This window comes from Syngnathoides biaculeatus, chromosome 9 (genome assembly GCF_019802595.1).
Source record: "Syngnathoides biaculeatus isolate LvHL_M chromosome 9, ASM1980259v1, whole genome shotgun sequence".
NCBI classification, from domain to species: Eukaryota; Metazoa; Chordata; class Actinopteri; order Syngnathiformes; family Syngnathidae; genus Syngnathoides; species Syngnathoides biaculeatus.
The window spans coordinates 24,655,078-24,680,090 of record NC_084648.1 but is presented as its reverse complement, the minus strand read 5'-3'; the positions used below and the strand labels follow the sequence as shown (position 1 = coordinate 24,680,090).

The following is a 25,013-nucleotide window of genomic DNA, read 5'->3' as shown; positions in this document are numbered from 1 at the left end:
TACCTAAAGTTTTCTACAGATCTTTTACAAAATTTCAATGCAACTTAATTGTGACTCTTTCTTTATCTTTGTTTTACATTAAGGGAGAAGTCCAGTCATTTGGATTAACAATGTATCCTCTATCATTTAACTGTGTTTTGAGAAGATTTTTATCGGCAATTACAAATTTTCATGGGCGCCGACATTTTGGTGAGTCATATGACCTATGTGCGCAGATGTGTGTGTATTACGTGCGCAAACAAAGGCTCGCTTACCTTGTGACATAATTATGGGTAGCGTTGATTTCTCAGATTTATCTTCATCTGATGAAGAAATAGCAGTATCGGTTCATCGGGAAGACAGAGGAATACTTCCATACAGATTTGAACCTGTGGCTGTAAAAAATGTCGAATATTTGGGTGGTTCTTCGGACGGGAATGACGCAGAGTCTGACTACTCGGAGGCTGACACACGGGACATTAAGTGCGTACACAAAGGGTAGTTTACATTCTTACACAATCATGGAGAGAGCTGATTTCTCTGATTTATCCTCATCTCATGAAGAAATAGCTCCAATTGGTTGCTCGGGAAGACGGAGGAATACTTCCATAGAGATTTGAACCTGTGGCTGTAAATAACGTTGAATATTCCGATGGTTCTTTGGACGGGAATGATGTGAGTCTGACTACGTGGAGGCTGATGCGTGGCACACACCATTCATCCATCCTATCGATTTTAGAGTGCATTTAGGCAAGCCAGCGGAGGACTGCACTGAGGACAGCACTTGTGGCGATGAAGGATGGTAGAACCCATCAGTGAAAGGTATGCCATATATTGTGGAAAATTTTGTTTTAGCCAACAGGGTGGCCAGGGTCCAAGTGATAATTAAACGATCTTTGTCATGGTGGAAGTTAATACTGCCACCACAACAGCTCAGCTGGTAAAGCGTTGGCCTTACAATTCTGAGGACCTGGGTTTGATTTTTGTGGAGTGTTTTTTGTGGAGTTTTGTGTGTGTGGAGAATTGTGGAGTTTGCATGTTCTCCTATGCCTGCATAGGTTTTTCCAGGCACTCCGGTTTCCGGTCCTTAAATTATTCTTTTTCTTACTGGGCAGAACATGCCACCGAACATTCCGCGGATTATTTCTATCCGAATACACTTGAAGACACTACAAACCTGCAATGATTTCTTTGTTTGTGCATGTAATACATCACAACCGGGCATGTAGGTCATGTGACTCGCCAAAATGGCAGAGCCCATGAAAATTCGTAATTGCCGATAAAAATCTTCTCAAAACACCATTAAATGACAGAGGATTAACCTCAAATTTTCAAGGTACAGTACATATGACATGACCTATCAGATACATTGTTCATCCAAATGACTGGACTTCCCCTTTAAAAGCAAAAAGTGCCAGGAGTTCCTCCGGTCAGCAGCATTATTTATGAAGCAAGAGGGGTTGCGTCAGGAAGGGCATCTGGCGTAAAAACTGTGCCAAACATATATGAGCGTCCATCTGAGATGACACGCGATGGCAACCCCTAATGGGACAAGCCGAAAGAAAGAAGACACGATAGAATATGCACCTAGTTTAAGTCAAAATGCTGAATATCGTCTTCCATACCTCCTTATTTCAGGTAGAGCACATAACACTTTCTTTTTTAATATGTAGAGCTGAACGGATGAGTTTTCAGCCTGGACTTAAAACAGCCTGAAGGCTTCTTTATACTTACACAGGTGGTGATGGCGCTAATGTCACTGTGACTATCCCACGTGCAGTTTGCCTTTACTGTATACTCGATCACATGCACTGTTTTGAAAATGTGCTGCAGTTCTCCTCGAAGTTGGGGGTGTCAATATGGCTGGTATTGGCTAGGACACCACAGTGGAGTTTCCTCTGCATTTTCTCACCAATTCCAGGAGCTGTTTTTACTTTTCCAAACAAGTAACAAAGCAACAACAATGGTGACCATGAAACAGTGAGTGCCTGCGAGAACAAATGGACCTAGATGACCTGATAAAGCCTTTAATTATATTTCAAACTTGATCAAGAAACCGGCGGTGAAGGTGGTATGTGAGGCCATTAAATGAAAGAGGTGCTGGTGGTATTGAGGAACCAAGGCAGGAGCTGATTACATCATCACAGCATGTGACTAAAATGGACTAATCATGAGAGATGATCTCCGCGGCATTCTACGTGCGGCGACACTTTGTGCCATGTGCGTGTTAAGTGTTGCACAGGGGCTGCATAGGGACCATGACGCAGTGGAGGTGGTGTTGCCAGACAAGCAAGGAGTATGAAGAGGCCTTAAAAAAGTAAAGACCTTTGTCATGTCATTTGGAAGACTGCTAAGTTGCATGGAAATGAAAACTTCATCGCGTTGAGTTCCCACTCTGGGCACCAGCAGAAGACCTCTCCCTTTGACTACCAGTGTCCACTACCTGCTTGCCTCTGGAGTCGTGCATCTGGGTCCACCCTCGAGCCTCGTTCGTCACAGACAGTGGCACAATACCTCAATTGAACTGTAGTCATATGGAGACACTGCTAAATATAACTGTGTCATTTGCATAGCTATGGTCGTCAAAATTCAAGTATGGTCGTCAAAATTCAAGTTTTGAAGAATTTGACCCAAGGGTAAGCATATACAGGCTGAACAGGAGAGGTCCAGGAACTGAACCTTGAGGGACCCCATAGGTCATTGCCATTTGCTGAGACCGAGCACCTCCAATGGTCACAAAGTAGCTCCTTTCCTCCAGGTAGGACCTAAACCATTTAAGGACTGTTCCATTTAGTCCTACCCACGTTTCCAACCTGTTTAGCAGTACATTGTGATCTACCGTATCAAAAACCATGCTGAGATCCAACAAGACCAAACTTGACACCTTTCCTGAGTCAGTATTCAACCTTATATCATTTACCACTTTGATAAGAGCAGATTCTGTACTGTGATAAGTTCAGAAACCTGATTTGTCAAATTTTGTCAAAAAGTCAATTTAAATTCAAGAAATTGCAGAGTTAATTAAAAATAACATTCTCAAGAATCTTGGCTTTGAATGGGACATTTGAGATGGGTCTATAGCTTGCTAACAAGGAATCTTCCAGTGCTGTGTTTTTTAAAAGAGGTTCAACAGCAGCTACATTGAGAGCGTTAGGAAACTCACCAGACTGAAGTGAGCAATTGATTATTTGCTTCAAATCAGGTAGCACTGACTTCACAATAGTTTTGAAAAAGTCAGATGGTATTGAGTCGAGACAGCTCGTTGATGGTTTCAACTGCTGGGCAGTTATCTCTGCAGTTATTTTGTCAACTGGATCAAATTCTGACAAGTTAATATAGTTTTCCCTGGGTGGCTTCAAATGTGAGATCATTCTATCTTTTCGCTGATTTGTGCTGACATTTGACTTGATGGATTGTATTTTTTCACTAAAATAACAGGCAAATTCATTGCATTTGTCAGCTCTTACGAGTTCTCGATATATCTGATTGGGGGGGGGTAAGCTTTTGAACCACAGCAAATAGATGATTTCAGAAAAGTTTTGCTGTCTAGCACTAACTATCTCTTGGTTAAAATTACAAAAACACTGTCTGTAGAGGTCATAAGTTTGAAGTTCTACTTTTTTGGTGCCATATCTTTTTGACAAACCCTCTGTCCCTTGTAATTACAGGGATGAAAAATGCCTAATCTCCATAGGGGTCTGAGTTATTTTGGAAAAGATCCGTTAATATCAGTCAGATTTACAGATAGTCTTCATGGGTGGAGGAGAGGCCTTTCGCTTCTTAGTGGACAGTGGTATCAGGCGACGGGGGATGGGAGGAAGATCTTGGCGTGGTATGGGCTGGACTCCATCGTTGACAATAGTCTTCATCCTATCCATCAGACCCAACATTGGATTCAGGTTGGAAGTGGGGGAGCCAACATCTACTGCGGATTGTATGGTTGTTGTAGTCATAGAGGGGAGATTCTGAGGTGTGGATGGCTCCAATGGAGCAGAAAGAGGTGTGGGATATTTAAAGTGCTGGCACATTCCATTTGTCAAGAAGATAGAAATGATCAGATAAAACAATATGGGTGGGTGCAGAAAGGGAAATGGAGCTCTTGGATCGCGATGAAGGTAATGGAAGGGTATAGAGTTTAGTAATACACGTGGTGATCTTATGACACGCGGAATAAGGAAGCCATATTTATTACTGTCTTCAATTAGCCTTCAAGGTAGTAAAAGCCCACCGGTGAAGCCAGAGAACAACAGGGCAGTGACAAGTTTACAGGATGTGTGGCTGTAGCAGCTGGGACTGTGGTTAGGACTCCACTCCTGGTGCTACTATGGGTGGATCAGGTCGGGTCTGTGCTGTGATGAGGTCTCTAGTTTATGGGATGGCTCTGAATCTTTTCCAACTGACGAACCAGGAGTGCCTTTCATAGTTCTCTCCTCCCACATGGCTCTTTGGGATTCCACTCAGGTAAAATTGCAGGAGTTTATCCAATGACCTCACATCACATTTGGCCAGGTTGCAAGTCATACAGCCAGCTGAAATGATTGATTCTTCCATCTATGCCGGGTAATTGAATGAATGAATGAATGAATGAAGGACTTGATTGTACATGAATCAAGTTTCTCAAAAATGTAACACAATCCTTTTTCTGTTTCTGATGTTCACTGGACCAATGTGTAAGATCAGGTGTTTGACTCCACTGTGTTTTGATAAAGTTTTGGGAAGAGTAGTTTTATGTAATTTACTGCATGTTTAGCTCACTATTACAGCACCTGGAAGAAGCAAGATCTCTCTGTCCTTGACTCTTGGCACAAATGCCTTCTCTTTGGCTGACTGACTTTTCTGAAGTTTTTGACTCGCATTTTGTAATGCATTCCCTGTCTGTGAAAGTGGTTGAAATCTGCAAGTTTAATTTCTAATAATGGCAAACTGTAAAAGCTTCCGCAATAGCAACATCCCTTTAATTCTTCTGTGACACGAACCTCCGGTACGGGGGCGGACCCTAATGCAGGACTCCGCGGCAGAGGCATACTGTTCAATGTAGTTCATTCTGGAATCTGGGTCATAGCAGTCCAACAAGGCAGAGGTACAGAAATGCTAGGCTAGGCGGGATCCAAAATACATGCAGCAAGGACAGGACAGGACAGGATCAAAGGAAAGGGCACAGAATCCCTGTGACTAGGGTTACTCTAACTTACACATAGTGTGGAGAGTCCCACAGGCAGTGACTGCAACTCACGAAAGCAAAGCAACAAACTGGCAAATGCCAGTGACAAAAACTTCAACTTAAATGCCTGTCTAATTACAGTCCCAATGTGAAACAGCTGTGAGTGTTGAGGTGTGTCACCGCCCTGAGCACGCCTCTCTTGGCAGTGGCCAAGTCTTGCTCATGGCACTGTGCACCTTTGATAGGGCACCGAGTTTGTGCCATATGACAGCTCTTAGGTCTTTTGATAGAAGTAGAACGCAAACTATCATTTAAGTGTAAATGATGTATTTGGTGAACCGAATTTCTGAATGTTGCTTGATTGTTCTTACCACTGAATGACACTGGGAGTGTCTGTTTCTAAACTAAAAATTCTCGTTTGTTGAATTTCTAGTTCATATTTCCACCAGTTTTTGAAAGGAGAGGTTGTATGTATAAAAATATGATTCCAAGATTGAGAATGCTCAAAAGATTTCGGACCAAGTAAAACTGCGATAAATGATAGCAATAACGGCCGAAACTCTTCCATAACAAATAAATTCAGTGGAAAAAAAAAACTGGATGACTAAAGTACATTAACCTATTCTACTGCTTGTATGGCTCTCATTCCAGATGTTTTATTTGCTATATTCATGTGGTAAATGACGGCATTTGAAATGTCATGGCAATTTTCAATTGTCAACCCTCTGAATCTGGTCCATACAATCTTATTGGTGGATATTCCATTTTTAAATGAAACTTGGCAGCCAATTGGAGAAGAAGTTCTGTGAGTAGCAGACAAAACCATAGGATTGAGAAGATGTACAGATAAATAATAAAGTTGTACTGTTTCACTCTTAATAAAGGGTGCCTTTTGGCCAGAATTTCTATTGGCAATATCCCACAAAATGTTGCCAATGTCCATTTTTTCACACACACACACACACACACACACACACACACACACACACCACACACACACACACACACACCACACACACACACACACACACACACACACACACACGCACAGACGCACACACACACACACACCACACACACGCACACGCACATGCATACGCTTGTAGTCGTACTTCATCTACACTGTCACAACATCCAAAGTGCCTTACAAAGCTGAACATTCACCCAAATAACACACGTTCACACATCAAAGGGTGACTGCTGGCATGCAAGATGCAACCAGGCCCACTGGAAGCACATTAGGAGAGTTCAGTCTTGCCCAAGGACACTTTGACATACATAGCTGGGATTGAACCAGCAACCCTTTGGATATTGGACAACCCAGTCTACCTCCTGATCCACAATCACCCGATATACTCTAGCAACTCTTTGTAAAGCATTTTATGAGGACCTGAAAATAAAGAACTTGGTCTAGTAATAGGGTTGTGCATCTCTGGTCTATGGTGGATACAATATTTACCTCGATACAACAAACCAACAAACCAATATGTGTAAGATACTGAAGCAGCAACTACCGTTGATATATGATTAATCTCCTAATCATGATGCAGGGAGATTCATCAGAATTTGATCCAACACAATGTGATTTGATTCAATTTGACACTCCAATGCAAAGGAATGATGCTATGTAGTTAAATTAGTTTATTTATTCACCACAAAATAAATTTTGACCAAAATGTTGTATTTTCAACACAATAGTACTTTTGTCAACACCTGACTCACAATTTACATTAATGGAGGCATATTGTAATATGCTTAAAGAAAAATATATTAACCTTTGGTGGCACGGTGGCTCAGCTGGAAAGCGTTGGCCTCACTGGGAACGGACATTTGTCCTTAATGTCCATGAATTCATCTAGGGTGCGCACGGAATTTTCAAAGACACTCCAGTCTGTGCAGTCAAAGTAGCTTTGAAGTTATAATTTTGCCTTGTTAGTCCACTTTTTCACTGATTTTACGAAAGGTAACCTAACCTAACGATTTTTGTAAAAATAATTACAAACAAAAAAAAAAACAAAAATAGTATGATGTGCAACGTTCAAGCCTGTGCGCTTGAGCCAGAATACATACAGCCAGCACTTGACGTGTTATGGAGGGGGCGTAGCACTAAAGACGGATAATAACAGTCCCATTATATGGACCGCAGAGATTTGATGCTTTTCTGAGGAGTTGGTTTCGATGTAGAGATTATACAGCAAGCGTGGCCAGACTTTTTTTCCCCCCAAAATTGTACTTTTCAAGCAGTTAGCCTCTCGCGAACGACCGGCGGTGGGGGTTGGGGGATTGTTTTGCACGTGCAGATCGCCATAAATAGTAACCAATAAGTGTTGTGTGCTCAGAGCCAACAAAGCGAGTATAACAGGGAGTCAATGCTCTGTGCTATTACTACTCCCGCCATTGAGCAAACAAAACAAAAATAGCAATGTTCAAGCGTTTGAGCCAGAATGCACACAGGCGGAAGTCGATGTGTCGGGACGGGCGTGGCACTGACAACGAACAATAAGAGTCCCATTATATGGACTGCGGAGATTTGATGCTTTTCTGAGGAGTTGGTTTCGATGTTGAGAATATACAGCAGGCGTGGCCAGATTTTTTTTTTCCTTCCCCAAGTTGTACTTTTCAAGCAGTCAGCTTTTTGCATTCGACCGGCGGCGGGGATGGCAGGATGGGGTGGCAGGGGAGTTTGCATGCGCGCATCGCCGTAAAAAGTATCTGGGAAGTGTTGTGTGCTTACGCATATACAGTATATCCATCCATCCATTTTCTTAGCTGCACAATAGTCGCAGGATTGCTGGAGCCTATCCCAGCAATCAACGGGCAAGAGGCAAGTTTACACACACGCAGACACAGGGAGAACATACAAACTCCACAGACGGAAGTCAGGGATTGAACAGCTGCACTGTGCAGGCTCATAAAATATGTTGTTGCTTATACTGTAGCAGCACGAGAGGCTATAACTAAGCAGCTTGTAACCAGTAATGTTTAGAAGCATGCACTTTTCCCCTGTTGGTGAACGAGCCTCAACTGTGAGAGCCACAGCTTTACCCTGTATGGTTAATGCCATAGGAGGAGAAAGAAGGAGAAATTTGGGTGCGTTTTCTCAGTTTTGTTGCACAACATGTCGGCATCTTGGCTTAGCTAGAACTAATGGTCTGTAATGTCAGGGGTGGAGTCAAGTATGTTTCTTCCACGTTTGGCTGTGAAATCTGGCACACATCCAGATTTTGCTTGGATTTAAAAAAAAATCTTTTTTTCTATTTTTTTTCAATTAATGTCCAAAATATATGTAATGATAATATTACTTCACAATGGAGGGTTTATTGTACATGTGAAATTTGGGGAGAGTGTTCCTTTAAAGGTCTAGTGTCATCCCTATAAACATTCATACATATACGATTATTCACTTTGATGTCTACACGACAAAATAGATATGAGCGGAGAGCGCGTCATCCGTGCGCAAAGTTGCGTAAGTCTCATTCGACATCCAAGTGGTCGCCATATTGGCTGGATTTACTGTCCGTGACGTCACCCCGGACATTCGTCATTGAAAACACGCTGTGGCCCCTACTGTAGGACACACCTCTTCAGACACGGAAGCTCTTTTCGGAGAAAACATCTCACAACCGAGTGAAGTGTCCAGGGAAATATTACCCTATTATTTTGAGCCATATTTAGATGACATGCAGATAACGGCCAAACCACCTCTTCACCTCTATGCGGCGGTGATAAATGGCCACTCCCGCGGCAGACGAGCCACCGCGGCGACGAGCCACCCCGGCCGATAAGGCCGGCGGCAGGCTCGGCCTTGTGAACAAAGCCGCGGCCGGCTCATCCTTGTCAACAAGGCCAATAGCGATCCACAAGGCCTGCGGAGGCCGTCCTTCAGCGGCTGCCGCATGGAAGTCTTCTGATGTACACATTGACGCATTTAACAACCCTGATTTATGGATTACACCCCCCCCAACTATTGTTTTTTTTTTTTTTTTTTTGGTGGCTGTCTACACCCTTACCTGTCATTTGGAACCCACGATGCATTCGTGCAATCCATTTTTCACAACAAACCGGTTCTCTTGAAGGATGTGAACTCACATGGTGAATAAAACGGATTATAGTTCAAAAACAGCGACTCTAAAAGCGGGCTGCAGTGTGTGCTGAGCTGTGCAATTTTCATGCACCATTTCTCGTTCATATAAAAGCATATTCCGATTTCCATGTTAGTTCAGATACACGGTCTACACGATGGAGGTGGAAGCCGGGTAGCGTGATGGCGGCATCGGGCACTCGTCCACATAGCCAAGTCTCTCTGAAACACAGAGTGGCAGAACGTCCGCTGAACGGAAGCTGAAGTTCATTCATTTTGTTGGTGAGGGAGCGTAAGTTTGCAAGATGGATCGTTGGAAGCATTAGGTGATGTCCCCTCTTCTGCCGGCGGATTTGCTCACGTCCATCTTCGTCGCGAGGCTCTGAAGAGTGCGCGACTGTCAATGTTAGTTACATTCCCGGCAGAGGTTAAAGATGTGAGAGGTCAGTCTCTCAGTGCTCAGACCATTTGGCGGACGCTTCATCACATTAGTATGGATGGTTGTCGGCTCTAGGGCAGTGATTCCCAAACAGTGTGCAGGGGTACATTAGTGTCCCGTGAGCGCTCTTCAGGTGTGCCGTGGGAAGTTAGCCAATTTTATGTAATTGCTAAAAAAAAAAAAATATATTTATTCCAAGAAATAATGTATCTTCATTCATTTAAGCCAGTGAGGCACAATGACAGAGAGAACAAAAAAAAAAACTCTTCTATAAGATGGCAGGAAGTACATACAGTAATAATTGATCCATTTTTGGTGAGATTTACTTTTGTTGGTGTGCTGTGGGATTTTTCAATTGTAAAATATGTGCCTTGGCTCTATAAAGGTTGGAAATCATTGCTCTAGGGTAATTTATACTCCCAATGCAGCCCTATGGGGGCACAAACCAGTGCAATCTGTAGGCCGGTCCTAAGCCCGGATAAATGCAGAGGGTTGCGTCAGGAAGGGCATCCGGCGTAAAAACTGTGCCAAACAAATATGAGCGTTCATCTAAAGAATCCCATACCGGATCGGTCGTGGCCCGGGTTAACAACGCCCGACCCCGGTACTGCTAACCTGCAGGGCATCAGTGGAAATTCAGCTACTGTGGGTCGAAGACAAAGAAGAGGAGGAAACCGGATCCATCGTCAGAAGAAAAAGAGGAATGCACAGAGCCTACAACTGAGTGTAGGGACTTTGAATGTTGGGACTATGACAGGAAAAGCTCAGGAGTTGGTTGACATGATGATTAGGAGAAAGGTTGATATATTGTGCATCCAAGAGAGCAGGTGTAAAATTAGTAAGGCTAGAAGTTTGGGAGCAGGGTTTAAATTATTCTACCACGGAGTAGAGGGGAAGAGAAATGGAGTCGGGGTTATTTTAAAGGAAGAGCTGGCTAAGAATGTCTTGGAGGTGAAAAGAGTATCAGATCGAGTGATGAGACTAAAATTTGAAATTGAGGTTGTTATGTATAATGTGGTTAGCAGCTATGCCCCACAGGTAGGATGTGACCTAGAGTTGAAAGAGAAATTCTGGAAGGAACTAGATGAAGTAGTTCTGAGCATCCCAGACAGCGAGAGAGTTGTGATTGGTGCAGATTGTGATGGACATATTGGTAAAGGAAACAGGGGCGATGAAGAAGTGATGGGTAAGTACGGCATCCAGGAAAGGAACTTTGAGGGACAGATGGTGGTGGATTTTGCAAAAAGGATGGAGATGGCTGTAGTAAACACTTATTTCCAGAAGAGGGAGGAACATATAGTGACCTAGAAGAGCGGAGGTAGAAGCACGCAGGTGGATTGTATTTTGTGCAGATGATGTAATCTGAAGGAGGTTACTGACTGTAAAGTAGTGGTAGGGGAGAGTGTAGCTCGACAGCATAGGATGGTAGTGTGTAGGATGACTCTGGTGGTGGGTAGGAAGATTAAGAAGACAAAGGTAGAGCAGAGAACCAAGTGGTGGAAGCTGAGAAAGGAAGAATGTTGTGCGGCCTTTCAGAAAGAGATAAAACAAGCTCTCGATGGACAGCAGAAGCTCCCGGAAGACTGGACAACGACAGCCAAGGTAATCAGAGAGACAGGCTGGAGAGTACTTGGTGTGTCTTTTGGTAGGAAAGGGGAGAAGGAGACTTGGTGGTCGAACCCCAAAATACAGGGAGTCATACAAGGAAAGAGATTAGCGAAGAAGAAGTGGGATACTGAGAGGACTGAGGAGAGGCGAAAGGAGTACATCGAGATGCGACGTAGGGCAAAGGTAGAGGTGGCAAAGGCTAAACAAGAGGCATATGAAGACATGTACACCACGTTGGACACGAAAGAAGGAGAAAAGGATCTCTACAGGTTGACCAGACAGAGGGATAGAGATGGGAAGGATGTGCAGCAGGTAAGGGTGATAAAGGATAGAGATGGAAATGTGTTGATGGTGCCAGTAGTGTGCTAAATAGATGGAAAGAATACTTTGAGAAGTTGATGAATGAAGAAAATGAGAGAGAAGGAAGAGTTGAAGAGGCAAGTGTGAAGGACCAGGAAGTGGCAATGATTACTAAGGGGGAAGTCAGAAAGGCACTACAAAGGATGAAAAATGGAAAGGCAGTTGGTCCTGATGACATACCGGTAGAGGTATGGAAGCAATTTGGAGAGATGGCTGTGGAGTTTTTGACCAACTTATTCAACGGAATACTTGCGGGCGAAAAGATGCCTGAAGAATGGAGGAAAAGTGTTCTAGTTCCCATTTTTAAGAACAAAGGGGATGTTCAGAGCTGTGGGAACTATAGAGGAATAAAGTTGATGAGCCACACAATGAAGTTATGGGAAAGAGTAGTGGATGCTAGACTCAGGACAGAAGTAGGTATCTGCGAGTATGGTTTAATGTCTAGAAAGAGTACCACAGATGCATTATTTGCCTTGAGGATGCTAGTGGAAAAGTACAGAGAAGGTCAGAAGGAGTTACATTGTGTCTTTGTGGATCTAGAGAAAGCCTATGACAGAGTACCAAGAGAGGAACTGTGGTACTGCATGCGTAAGTCTGGTGTGGCAGAGAAGTATGTTAAAATAGTACAGGACATGTATGATGGCAGCAGAACAATGGTGAGGTGTGCCTTAGGTGTGACAGAGGAATTTAAGGTGGAGGTGGGACTGCATCAGGGATCAGCTCTGAGCCCCTTCCTGTTTGCAGTTGTAATGGATAGGCTGACAGATGAGGTTAGACTGGAATCCCCTTGGACCATGATGTTCGCAGATGATATTGTGATATGCAGTGAAAGCAGGGAGCATGCAGAGGAACAATTGGAAAGATGGAGACATGCACTGGAAAGGAGACGAATGAAGATTAGTCGAAGTAAAACAGAATATATGTGCGTGAATGAGAAAAGTGGAGGGGGAAGAGTGAGGCTACAGGGAGAAGAGATAGCGAGGGTGGATGACTTCAAATATTTAGGGTCAACAATCCAGAGCAATGGTGAGTGTGGTAAGGAAGTGAAAAAAACGGGTCCAAGCAGGTGTGACAGAAGAGTCTCTGCTAGGATGAAGGGCAAAGTTTACAAAACAGTGGTGAGGCCGGCCATGATGTACGGATCAGAGACGGTAGCACTGAAGAAACAACAGGTAGCAGAACTGGTGGTGGCAGAAATGAAAATGTTGAGGTTCTCGCTCGGAGTGAGCAGGTTGGATAGGATTAGAAATGAGCTCATTAGAGGGACAGCCAAAGTTGGATGTTTTGCTGACAAGGTTCGAGAGAGCAGACTTCGATGGTTTGGACATGTTCAGAGCCGAGAGAGTGAGTATATTGGTGGAAGGGTGCTGAGGATGGAGCTCCCAGGCAAAAGGGCGAGAGGAAGACCAAGGAGAAGGTTTATGGATGTGGTGAGGGAAGACATGAGAGCAGTTGGGGTTAGAGAGGAAGATGGAGGAGATAGGGTAAGATGGCAAAGGATGACATGCTGTGGCGACCCCTAATGGGACAAGCCGAAAGGAAAAGAAGAAGAAGAAGAAGAAGGGTAATTTATACTCCCGCGGTTACATCATGACCTAAGCATTGCCCCGGACAGTGCCTCTGGGTAGCTTGTGCATAGCTTGCCGCACACCCGTCGAATAAAGTTGCTGCATGGCGAGAACTGCAGAGCTCGTCTCTTGTGATTGGCCTGTTTTTGTCACATGCTGTGATGACATATTCATCGTTTCTTCCAGCTCCACATAGCACCTATGTCAACGTGTTCTCGATCAAATTTGCAGCATAATCAAATGTATCATCTAGTCATTGAGATGCATTTGTTCAAGAAGACACACCTCCATGGTCGCCATTGTTGTTGCTTTATTCCTTGTAAAGGAAAATAAAATAAAAATGGCTATCGGCAATGACCAAACTGTGCTGAGGAAACTCCCCGCTGTGATGTCCTAGCCACTACCAGCTATAGTGACATCTCTGACTTGGAGAAGAACTGCAGTACATTGTGAAAACTAGCGTGTTGGTTGCATTTAAAGGTCAACTGACAGCCATACAGTGTATATACATTTTAAAATAGATATTGTTTTGAAAACTACATGTAGTATTCACTTCAAGGTCTGTACGAAAAAATGAGCGGAGAGTGTGTCGTTCATGCACAAAGTTGCGCAAGTCTCACTCGACATCGAAGTGGTAGCCATATTGCCTGCAATGTCATTTGCAGATCTCAAACTGGGACAGTCACTATAGAAAATAGACTGTGCCACCTGCTATGGGAGATGAACAGGAGTGAGTTTGGGATTTTTCTGACGCCACTTCTGAGACTGAAACTCATTTCGAAGAAGAGAACATCTCAGAATTGAATGACGTGACCGGGGCAATATTCCCCTATCGTTTCGACCCATATTTTGATGATATGCGGATCACTTCGAACTGACAACAGACCCCCCCGACAGCGGTGTGACAGCATGGGCCAGCCAGCCTCTCGGCCTGACCCGCCTCAGCGTTGGGTGAAACGGCGGCTAACTCCGGCTGGCTCATCTCCACTGCGGAAGTGGATCAGACGGTGAGGCAGTATGGCAGCGGCGTCATTGTTTCTCGCGGGCGGGGAGGTGGTTTGGGCGTGATCCACACATCATCTAAATATGGCTCTTTTCGAAAACAAATCCCCCAAGAGGATTTTCATGGTGGGAGTTACAAAAAGCCATATACGTCAAAATCATGTTTTGTGGTGGAAAAACGAATGGGTCCATACTGGCTGCCGTTTTTTCATTAATAACATGCTAAAAATCATCCATTTCATGACACTTGACCTTTAAAGGCTCAGTGATCAAAGATAATATGGAGTTACCCGTAAGTACTGTGACAGTGAGAAAACATCTGTGTTAAAATAATCTATATAAAAGAACCCCCCGCAAAGTCCCTCTGATAAAAAAGGCATGGGCAGAAGAAGCTAAAATTTGCTTCCAGTCTCTTCTTCTTCTTCTTCTTTTTGAAACTTGAAACTGAGGGTGTTATGTATAATGTGATTAGGGGCTATGACCCGCAGGTAGAATGTGACCTACAGTTGAAAGAAAAACACTGAAAGGAACTAGATGAAGTAGTTCTGAGCATTCCAGACACAGAGAGACTTATGATTGATGCAGATTGTAATGGACATGTTGGTGAAGGAAACGGGGGTGATGAAGAAGAGAAGAAGAGACAGGAACATAGGGTGATGAACAAGAGTGGAGGCAGAAGCATACAGATGAATTACATTTTGTGCAGACGATGTCATCTGAAGGACCTTATTGACTGTAAGGTAGTATTAGGGGAGTCTGTAGCTTGACAGTATACAATGATGGTGGGGAGGAAGATTAAGAAGACAAAGGTAGACTCAGGACAGAAGTAAAAATCTGGGACCAACTGTATGGTTTCATGCCTTGAGGATGTGAGTGGAACAGTACAGAGGTCAAAAGGAGCTACATTTTGTCTTTTTGGATCTAGAGAGAGCCTATGACAGAGTACCAAGAGAGGAACTGTGGTACTGCATGCGTAGTTCTGGTGTGGCTGTGAAATATGCTAGAAGAGTATAGTACATGTATGAGGGCAGCAGAACGGTGGTGAAGTATGCCGTAGGTTTGACAGAAGAATTTAAGGTGGAGAAGGGACTGCGTCAGGGATCAGTTCTGAGCCCCTTCCTGTTTGCTGTGATAATGGATAGGTTGACAGAACTAGAATCCCCTTGGACCATGATGTTCGCAGATGACATTGTGATCTGCTGGGAAAGCAGGGAACTGGTAGGGGAACAATTACAAAGATGGAGGCATGCACCGGAAAGGAGTCGAGTGAAGATTAGCCGAAGTAAAACACAATATATGTGCATGAATGAGAGGGGTTGAAGGGGAAAAGTTGAGCTCCAGGGAGAAGAGATAGGGAGGGTGGATGACTTCAAATACTTGGGGTCAACAATCCAGAGCAAAGGTGAGTTTGGTAAGGAAATGAACAGACAGATCCAAGCAGGTTGGAACAGCTTGCAGAAGGTGTATGGTGTTACGTGACTGAAGAGTGCTTGCCATGATGAAGGGCAAAGTTTATAAAACAGTGGTGAGGACAGCCATGATGTACGGATTAGAGGCAGTGGCACTGAAGAGACAACAGGAAGCATTGCTCGAGGTGTCACAGATGAAGATGTTGACGTTCTCTCTAGGAGTGAGCAGGTTGGATAGGATTAGAAATGAGCTCAGTAGAGGGCCGGCCAAAGTTGGATGTTTTGGAGACAAAGTTTGAGAGCAGACTTTGATGGTTTGGAGATGTCCAGAGGCAAGAGAGTGAGTGTATTGGTATAATTGTGATGAGGATGGAGCTGCCAGGCAAAAGAGTGAGAGGAAGACCAAAGAGAAGGTTGATCGATGTTGTGAGAGAAGAGATGAGGACAGTGGGTGTTAGAGAGGAAGATGTACGAGATAGGCTGAGATGGAAAAAGATGACGTGCGACCCCTAACGGGACAAGACGAATGGAAAAGAAGGAGAAGTCTCCATAGTGTCAGCAAAGTCCTCCCACACCTGAGTGAAGGTCAGTGTTGAAACCCACCACCAGGGCTGGCTTGAGAGGGGATCCCCAGTGATCCTCACCTGGGCAAGGGATACTGAGGGAAATTTATGTACATTTATTTCGATCAAGTTATTGTTAACTCAGTGATAGAAAATGATGCTGGCCACACACACACCAAAAAAAAAAAAAAAAAACACTTTTATACTTTTCCCACTGATGGGTGTTCTCACTTTTGTTGCCAGCAGTTTGAGCAAGCCTATTTTATGTTGAGGGGACAGTTCATACTGAATAATTTAGATTGTATGAAAGAGTCATTTCTTCGGGGATTCCCCCCGGATTAGGTCTAATAAATTTGTGGTTTTGCAGTATGCTTTTTTACTTTTTGTCCTTTTGGCTATTACACTATATGCGCTTGAATCTAAATAAGAGATACATAGCTGTAAATATTATTTTAACATCTGTTTTTCTAGGCTCTTGGGATTATACAATCAGAGTTTGGGACACAAGAGATGGCAACTGCCTGGACACAGTCTATGACCATGGTGCTGATGTTTATGGTAAAACAGCGAATGAATGGAGTATGAATGTCATTAGATTTTCTTTAGATTGCATCAAACCACACCAGATTCAGGTGTGTTGAAGTTTTACAATTTTCTAGAACAGTGATCATTAAAATGCCTTTTTTTTGGACATGGGTGTCCAGACTTTGGTCAGGGTCTTTTAACGGCCCATGGCATATAATAAAAATGACATTTGACACAGCTTGCAACATTACAGTACTTCCAGATGTGAGTGCATGTGTGTTTGTGTGTCAAATCACTAAAAAAGTAACGTTTTCCTCACAGTGGTGAATAAAGAAAATTCTGCTTTCCTTCATTTTCTGTTTTGTGTCAAGGCCTTGTGAACATAACCTACAAATAATCCTCAAGTAACTCCTGTAAAAAAAAAAAAGCTCTGGCCATTACAGGTACAGATAAATTTGAGGATACAAAATCCAGAAAATTCCTTCAGCAATCCTTCCCTTATCATCTTTAGCAGAAAGATGCAATGTACAGTGAAAATAAAAAGTCGAAGCATCCTTGTAAAAGTATGTAAGTTTCATTCGGCTTGTCCCATTAGGGGTTGCCACATCATGACATCTCAGATGAACCCTCGTACAAAGGCCAATTTTTTTGTGATGTAGAAAAAATCAGACCAAAGCTAAATCATTCCAGAACCTTTTTTCATCATTAACATGACCTGTAAATTGTACATTTCAATTAGGATTAAAAAAAAAAAAAAGGTCACAAGAGTGTGCAGTTGTGCGGACATTTGCTACTACATCAATTTTCTTCGCCGCTTATCCTCATGAGGGTCACGAGGAGTGCTGGAGCTTATCCCAGCCGTCAACGGGCAGGAGGCGGGGCACACCCAGAACTGGTTGCCAGCCAATTGCAGGGCACATCAAGACAAACAGCCGCACTCACAATCACACCTATGTGCAATTTTAGAGTGTCTATGTGCTAAAATACACGCTTTGTCTTTAAAAATTGTCACCACGGTCGACCAACTGAAGATTTGGTGGTATTGGTGTCTCTCCTTTCTCTAATCTTTTTATGATCGTGAGCTTCGTTTCCATAGTAATGGATTTTCTTTTGGCTGCAGAAGCATTGCTAAAAGACACAGCTTTCTTCTTTGGGCGATAATGTCTAAAAAGGAGGGCAAAAAATGCAAAGATACTCCTGGTGCACAAATATGGACAAGCATTAGCAAGACAAAATGGCGGACGAGGACGGGCGTTGTAAAGTCAAAACGTCTTCGGTCGAGACTGTCTTCACCCGAGAACTCCCTCTGTGTGTGTGTGTGTGTGTGTATATATATGTATATATATATATATACATATATATATATATATATATATATATATATATATATATATATATATATATATATATATATACAGTGCCTTGTGAAATTATTCGGCCCCCTTGAAACTTTTGCCACATTTCATGCTTCAAACACAAAGAATTTAAATTTACATTTTTAGTCAAGAATCAACAACAAGTGGGACACAATCGTGAAGTGGAATGAAATTTATAGGATATTTTATACTTTTTTAACAAATACAAATCTGAAAAGTGCAATATTATTTGGCCCCTTTACTTTCAGTACAGCAAACTCACTCTAGACGTTCATTGACCATCTCTGAATGATCCAATGTTGAGTGATGATAATAAATAGAATCGACCTATGTGTAATCAAGTCTCCGTTTTAATGCACCTGCTCAGTGATAGTCTCAGGGTTCTGTTTAAAGTGCAGAGAGCATCATGAAGACCAAGGACACACCAGGCAGGTCCGAGACACTGTTGTGGAGAAGTTTAAAGCCGGATTTGGATACGAAAAGATTTCCCAAACTTTAAACATCTCAGAAAAGCACTGTGCAATCAGTAATATTGAAACGGAAGGAGTATCAGACCACTGCAAATCTACCATGACCAGCCCTCCCTCGAAACTTTCACCTCGAACAAGGAGAAGACTGATCAGAGATGCAGCCAAGAGGCCCATGATCACTGTGGATGAACTTCAGAGATCTACAGCTGATGTGGGAGAGTCTGTCCATAGGACCACAATCAGTCGTACGCTGCACAAATACAAATACAGGACCATTCTGGAGGAAAACCTGTTTGATTCTGCAAAAGACTGCAAAACATAAAGCCAAATCTACAATGGAATGATTCACAAATAAACATATCCATGTGTTAGAATGGCCAAGTCAAAGAATAGACCTGAATCCAATCGAGAATCTGTGGGCAGACCTGAAAACTGCTGTTCACAAAGGCTCTCCATCCAACCTCACTGAGCTCGAGCTGTTTTGCAAAGAAGAATGGACAAGAATTTCAGTCTCTCTATGTGCAAAACTGATAGAAACATACCCCAAGTGACTTGCAGCTGTAATTGCAGCAAAAGGTGGCACAACAAAGTATTAATGCAAGGGGGGGTCAAATAATATTGCATGTCCCACTTTTCAGGTTTTTATTTCTTAAAAAAGTATAAAATATCCAATAAATTTCATTCCACTTCACGACTGTGATCCACTTGTTGATTCTTGACAAAACCTTTTAATTTTATATCTTTATCTTTGAAGCCTGAAATGTGGCGAAAGATTGAAAAGTTCAAGGGGGGCGAATACTTTCACAAGGCATCATAAATATATATCCATCCATCCATCCTTCTTAGATGCTTATCCTCACAAGGGTCATGGGAACGCCAGAGCCTAACATCTGTCAATGGGCAGGAGTCGGGTACACCCTGAACTGGTTTCCTCACAATCAAAACCTCGGGGCAATTTAGAATGTCCAATTAATGTTCCATGTTTGTGGGATGTGGGAGGAAACCGGAGTGCCGGAGAAAACCCACACAAGCACAGGGAGAACATGCAAACTCCACACAGGGAGGGCTGGGATTGAACCCAGGTTCCCAGAACTGCGAGACCAATGCTTTTTCCAGCTGCGCCACCACTCCGCACATATATATATATAAATATATATATCCCCCCGCATATATATACAGTATTCGGTGGCACGGTGGATCAGCTGGAAAGCGTTTGCTTCACAGTTCTGAGGTACCGGGTTCAATTCCGGACCCACCTGTGGAGTATGCATGTTCTCCCTGTGCCTCCTCGGGTTTTCTACTAGCACTCCGGTTTCCTCTCACATCCCCAAAACATGCAACATTAACTGGAACTCTAAATTGTCCCTAGGTGTGGTTGTGAGTGCGACTGTTTGTCTCTATGTGCCCTTTTATTTGCTGGCAACCAGTTCAGGGTGTACCCAGCCGCCAACCCGAAGACAGCTTGTGACTGGCTCCAGCGTTCCCGCCACCCTCGTGAGGATAAGCAGCTGAGAAAATGGATGGATGCATAGATATATATATCCAACACCTCACCTGGGGAGGCGTCCAGGAGGCATCTGGATCAGATTCCCCAGCCACCTCATCTGGCTCCTCTCAATGCAGAGGAGCAGCGGCTCAACACTGAGCCCCTCCTGGATGACCAAGGTTCTCACCCTACCTCTAAGGGAGAGCCCGGACACCCTGCAGAGGAAACTCATTTCGGCTGCTTGTATCCGGGATCTTGTTCTTTCGGTCAGGGTCCCCATAGATTGACTGGTAAATTGAGAGCTTCGCCTTTCGACTTAGCTCCGTCTTCACCACAACGGACCGATACAAAGTCCACATCACTGCAGGCGATCCGTCTGTCGATCTACCGGTCCATTCTTCCCTCATTCGTGAACACGACCCCAAGATATTTGAACTCCTCCACTTGGGCCAGGATCTCATCCCCGACCTGGAGAGGGCACGCCACCCTTTTCCACGTTAGGACCATGGTCTCAGATTTGGAAGTGCTGAGTCTGATCCCAGCTGTTTCACAGTTGGCTGCGAACCGCTCCAGTGAGCTTTGGAGATCACAGCTTGATGAAGTCAACAGAACCACATCATCTGCAAAGAGCAGAGATGCAATGCTGAGGCCACCAAACCTGACACCCTCTACACCTTGGCTGCCCCTAGAAATCCTGGCCAGCTATGTAAGTAACAGTAAGTAAAGTTTGAGAGAGCAGACTTTGATGGTTTGGACATGTCCAGAGGCGAGAGAGTGAGTATATTGTTATTAGTAAGTTATGAAAAAATCGGTGACAAAGGGGAGCCTTGGCGGAGTCCATCTCTCACCGGAAATGAGTCCGACTTATTACTGGCAATGCGGACTAAACTCTGACACCGGTCTTTCATGGACCGACCAGCCCGTATCAGGGGGTTCGGTCCCCCATACTCCTGAAGAAAATCCCACAGGAATCCCCAAGAAACACAGTCGAATATCTTCTCCAAGTCCACAAAAGACATGTAGACTGGTTGGCCATACTCCCTTGCACACTCGAGGTTCCTGCTGAGGGTGTAGAGCTGGTCCAGGACCAGGACGAAAACCACATTCTCCTCCTTTATCTGAGATTTGACTTCCAGGTGGACCGTCCATTCCAGCACCCCTGAATAGACTTTACCATGGAGGCTGTTGAATGTGATCTCCCTGTAGTTGGAACACACCCTTCGGTCCCCCTTCTTAAAAAGGTGTGGAGGCAGTGTGACAATCCAGAGGCACTGTCCCTGATGTCCATGCGATGTTGCAGAGCGTGTCAACCAGGACAGCCCCACAGCATCCAGAGCCTTTAGGAACTCTGGATAAATCTCATCATCCCTGGGGCCCTGCCATCGAGGAGCTTTTTACCAGCTCTCTCACCTCAACCCCAGAGATACAAGAGTCCGCTTGAGAGAACCCAGACTCTGCTTCCTTCTGGAAAGGCATATCAGTGGAATTGAGGAGGTCTTCAAAGTATTTCCCCACCGTCTCACAACATCCCGAGTTGAGGTCAGCAGTGCCTCTTCTTCACTATACACAGTGTTAATGGTGCACTGCCGAGATGCTGGACCAGAATTTCCTCAAAGTTGTCTTCCAGACACCGAAATCCATGCCCTGGTTTTTGCCTGAGCGACCACCAAAGCTACATTCTGCTTGGCCAACTGGTACCTATCAGCTGCCTCGGGAGTCCCACAGGCCAGAAATGCCCGATAGGACTCCTTCTTCACCTTGACGGCATCACTGTTGGTGTTTGTATTGACACCATGACAGGCACCGACCACCTTACGACAACAGCTCCAATCCAATCCCGATTCCCAACTTATATCTACGTACAATTGTAATTGCTTTCAAATGAATTGTGCTGGGCAGCACGGTGGAGCAGCTGTTTAGCATTGGTCTCAAAGTTCTAAGGACCAGGGTTCACATCCCGGCACCATCTGTGTGGAGTTTGCATGTTCTCCACGTGCCTGCGTGAGTTTTCTCTGGGCACTAGTGTGTCCTCCCACATCCCAACAACATCCATTAATTGGAGACTCTGAATTGCCCCTAGATGTGATTGTGAATGCGGCTGTTGTCTTTCTCCATGTGCCATGTGATTGACTGGCAACCAGTTTGGGGTGTTCCCTGCCTCCTGCTCAATTACAGCTGGGATTGACTCCTCCGACCCTTGTGAGGATAAGGGGCTCAGAAAATGGATGGATGACTTGTGCTGAATGTGATTCTTGAGGCACGCCAGCTTCCATTCTTTTTACAGATTTCCTCCTAAATCACACTTGCTAAGTAGGCTTTGCAACACATTTTTTCAGACCAGACCTTTCTCGCTCGAAAAAGAAAAAAAAATCTCGTCCAGTTTCACCGCTTTTTCTACTATTTGCATATCCTTCGACAGTCATTGCATCTTAAACTAACAGCATTTCCTTTTTTTATTTTTATCTTTTTTTTAATTTTACCTTCACCATTATTATCAATGGTAAACATAAGCAGTGTGTCTAGCTATGTTCCCCCCAGACCACTTTGCTAACCAAACACCAGTGGTGGGCGGTGCATAGAACGTTGTCATAGTCATGGTCGTTGACGGGCTGCGTAAATTGACTGGATGTAGCAGCCAGTCACACCTCACTCATTGAATCACATTGCAAAATAGCTGAATAGTTTTATGGTTTACTTTCAATTTGGGTTGGATTTTTATTTTTTTGTGTGCAGTGCAGAATGTCTGTGCATGGAGACCACATCAATAGAGTGCAATTGCACACGTGTGCGGCTTGGGGGGAACATTGGTCAGGGTCAAGTGTGTCTGTGTGTGCCTGTGTCTGTGTTTAGGTTTAACATGTCATCAAAATCGTCCTTTTACTATGGCAAGTTGTAGCAGAGACAGTACAGTGAGGCTCTGGTCTCTGACACCCTTCATCTCTCCTCTGCTTCTAAACATCCTCACCAACCAACCCTGGGAAAAGATAATTGGAAACACAGGTATACATAAGTCATACAGTTTTGGTTCTGTTTTGTCTTGTGCTGAATTATAAAAAGTTATGTTTACACTCTGGTGATGTTCTTGCAGATAAAGCAATGGTTCCCAATTCTCCACCATTGCTATGTGGTAAAGTGTCAAGAGACATCAAACTGGAGCTGGAGAAACTAAACTCTGACAGCACAGCCAAGAAGCTACGTTGGTTCTCTGAATGCTGTTCGGTACTGGAATTGTTTTCTGAATTGAATTTTTAGGATTATTTTTTTAGTATAGTTTTGGATTGAATTTGACGTGACAGTTTTTACATGGCACAGCCAAAGGTGCTCCTGCAATTCATTCAGTTTTTTTTTTCTGCATTGGTGCTGCTGTTCCGGGTCACTGTGGATGCTTTAGCCTATTCCAGCTGACTTGGACGTATAACCAGTCAATTACAGCCAAAGACAACCACTCACAAGCTCACTTATGGGAAATTATGAGTCTTAGTTAACCTATCAGATATTGATTTCCAGGGAGTTCTGTTCCAGAGGCAGAGGAGTTCTACGACATTTATTACAAATTTCATAATTGGTACACTGAAGCTATGAACCTTAGAAAAAAATGTAAATTTCACTGCAGTATTACTACTTAATACTTCAACATCAAATTAGCACCATGATACCAAAAGTAAACATATCACAAATCAAAATTGTTAGAAATTGTGCAGCTGTAGCTTCTCCCCACCAAAAAAATGTGCTACCTCTGAGATCGACTGACTCAGGTCAAATAGTGGAGTGCAGAGTCCAAAGCAAACATGGTGAAGCAGCATTTAGCTATTATGCTGCACAGAAATGGAATAAGTTCCCAACAGAGGTGAGGTCAGCCCCAAGTGTGAATATTTTTAAATCCAGGTAAAATACTCTTCTTTTTTAGAATATATCCACTTTTTGATCATATTACTTGCACTGTATGCGGTTTTAATTGTGTTTTTTAAAATATTTTGTTTGTCATTTTTATTGTTTTATGCTGTTTTAAATGTTTTATCACTTTGTTTTCAAATGCCAATAATCATGTAAAGTACATTGAGGTACCTCGTGTATGAAATGCGTGATACAAATAAAATTGCGTTGCTTTGCCTTGCTACCTTTGGAGACATGCTTAAAATTTAGTATACGATAGAGCCATAATGCATTTATTTAAAAAAAATGCTGAGCTCTGAAATGTAGAAGTTATTTAATGAAAATATTCTAAGCCGTTAGTGACTAATTTACTCATGTATATGTGTTTTTTTTGTTTTTTTTTTGATAGCATCCAGGGGGAAGCAGCAATCTGTGGGATTTGGTATCAATCATTAATGGGCAGGACGATTCACTGCTACCAGCCAGCTACAGCAAGGGCGTAATGCACATGAAACACCTGCTAAAATTTAAAACGGTAAGATTCCCTAATTCCCAGTGTTTGCAACAAACCATACGTGCAGAAGCTGGAGACACAAAAATACACGACAATGCTGCTGTTTTAACTACAAAATGAGACTATCAGATAAACGGATTAATTAAATTTTACATACACACATACATTCATACATACATACATACATACATACATACATTCATGGGAACACAACTGTCACAATTGGATTACATGTAAATTAATTAGACACAATGATAAGAGGTGTTACGTTGTGGACATGGGAAGAGTGGCAATTGGGAATTTCGGGAGAACATACCGGCTGACCTGGCCAAACACCTTTTTTCTCCTCTTTTTTGGTTAGGATAATTCTGATATGATTTCCAATAAACACAGTCATCTTTTAACAAAATATATTCACCGATTTCTATTCAACAAATGTCAGACGGCATATTGGATAGGCGTATGTCAACAAAGCCTTGCACTAATACATTGGTCGCATGCGCTTTGTATGCTGAGGTGAGTGTCCTGGCCACCGGCTGGAGTACCGCGGAGTACCGATTATAGCCTGCAGGCTGCAGCGTGTGTTTATGAATCATGAG

General features: G+C 43.4%; 1 protein-coding gene across 6 annotated transcripts in view; it reads left to right on the top strand.

Moving 5' to 3' along the window:
* The window catches only part of wdr17 (WD repeat domain 17), a 128,742-nt gene that overhangs the window by 43,055 nt on the left and 60,674 nt on the right, over positions 1-25,013 (top strand). For all 6 annotated transcript variants that reach the window (XM_061829772.1, XM_061829770.1, XM_061829773.1 and 3 more), the window contains 4 exons: positions 16,642-16,728; positions 22,878-23,027; positions 23,116-23,246; positions 24,310-24,435. In XM_061829772.1, the coding sequence (XP_061685756.1) occupies positions 16,642-16,728; positions 22,878-23,027; positions 23,116-23,246; positions 24,310-24,435 (494 nt within the window). The remainder of the gene's footprint in view (positions 1-16,641; positions 16,729-22,877; positions 23,028-23,115; positions 23,247-24,309; positions 24,436-25,013) is intronic.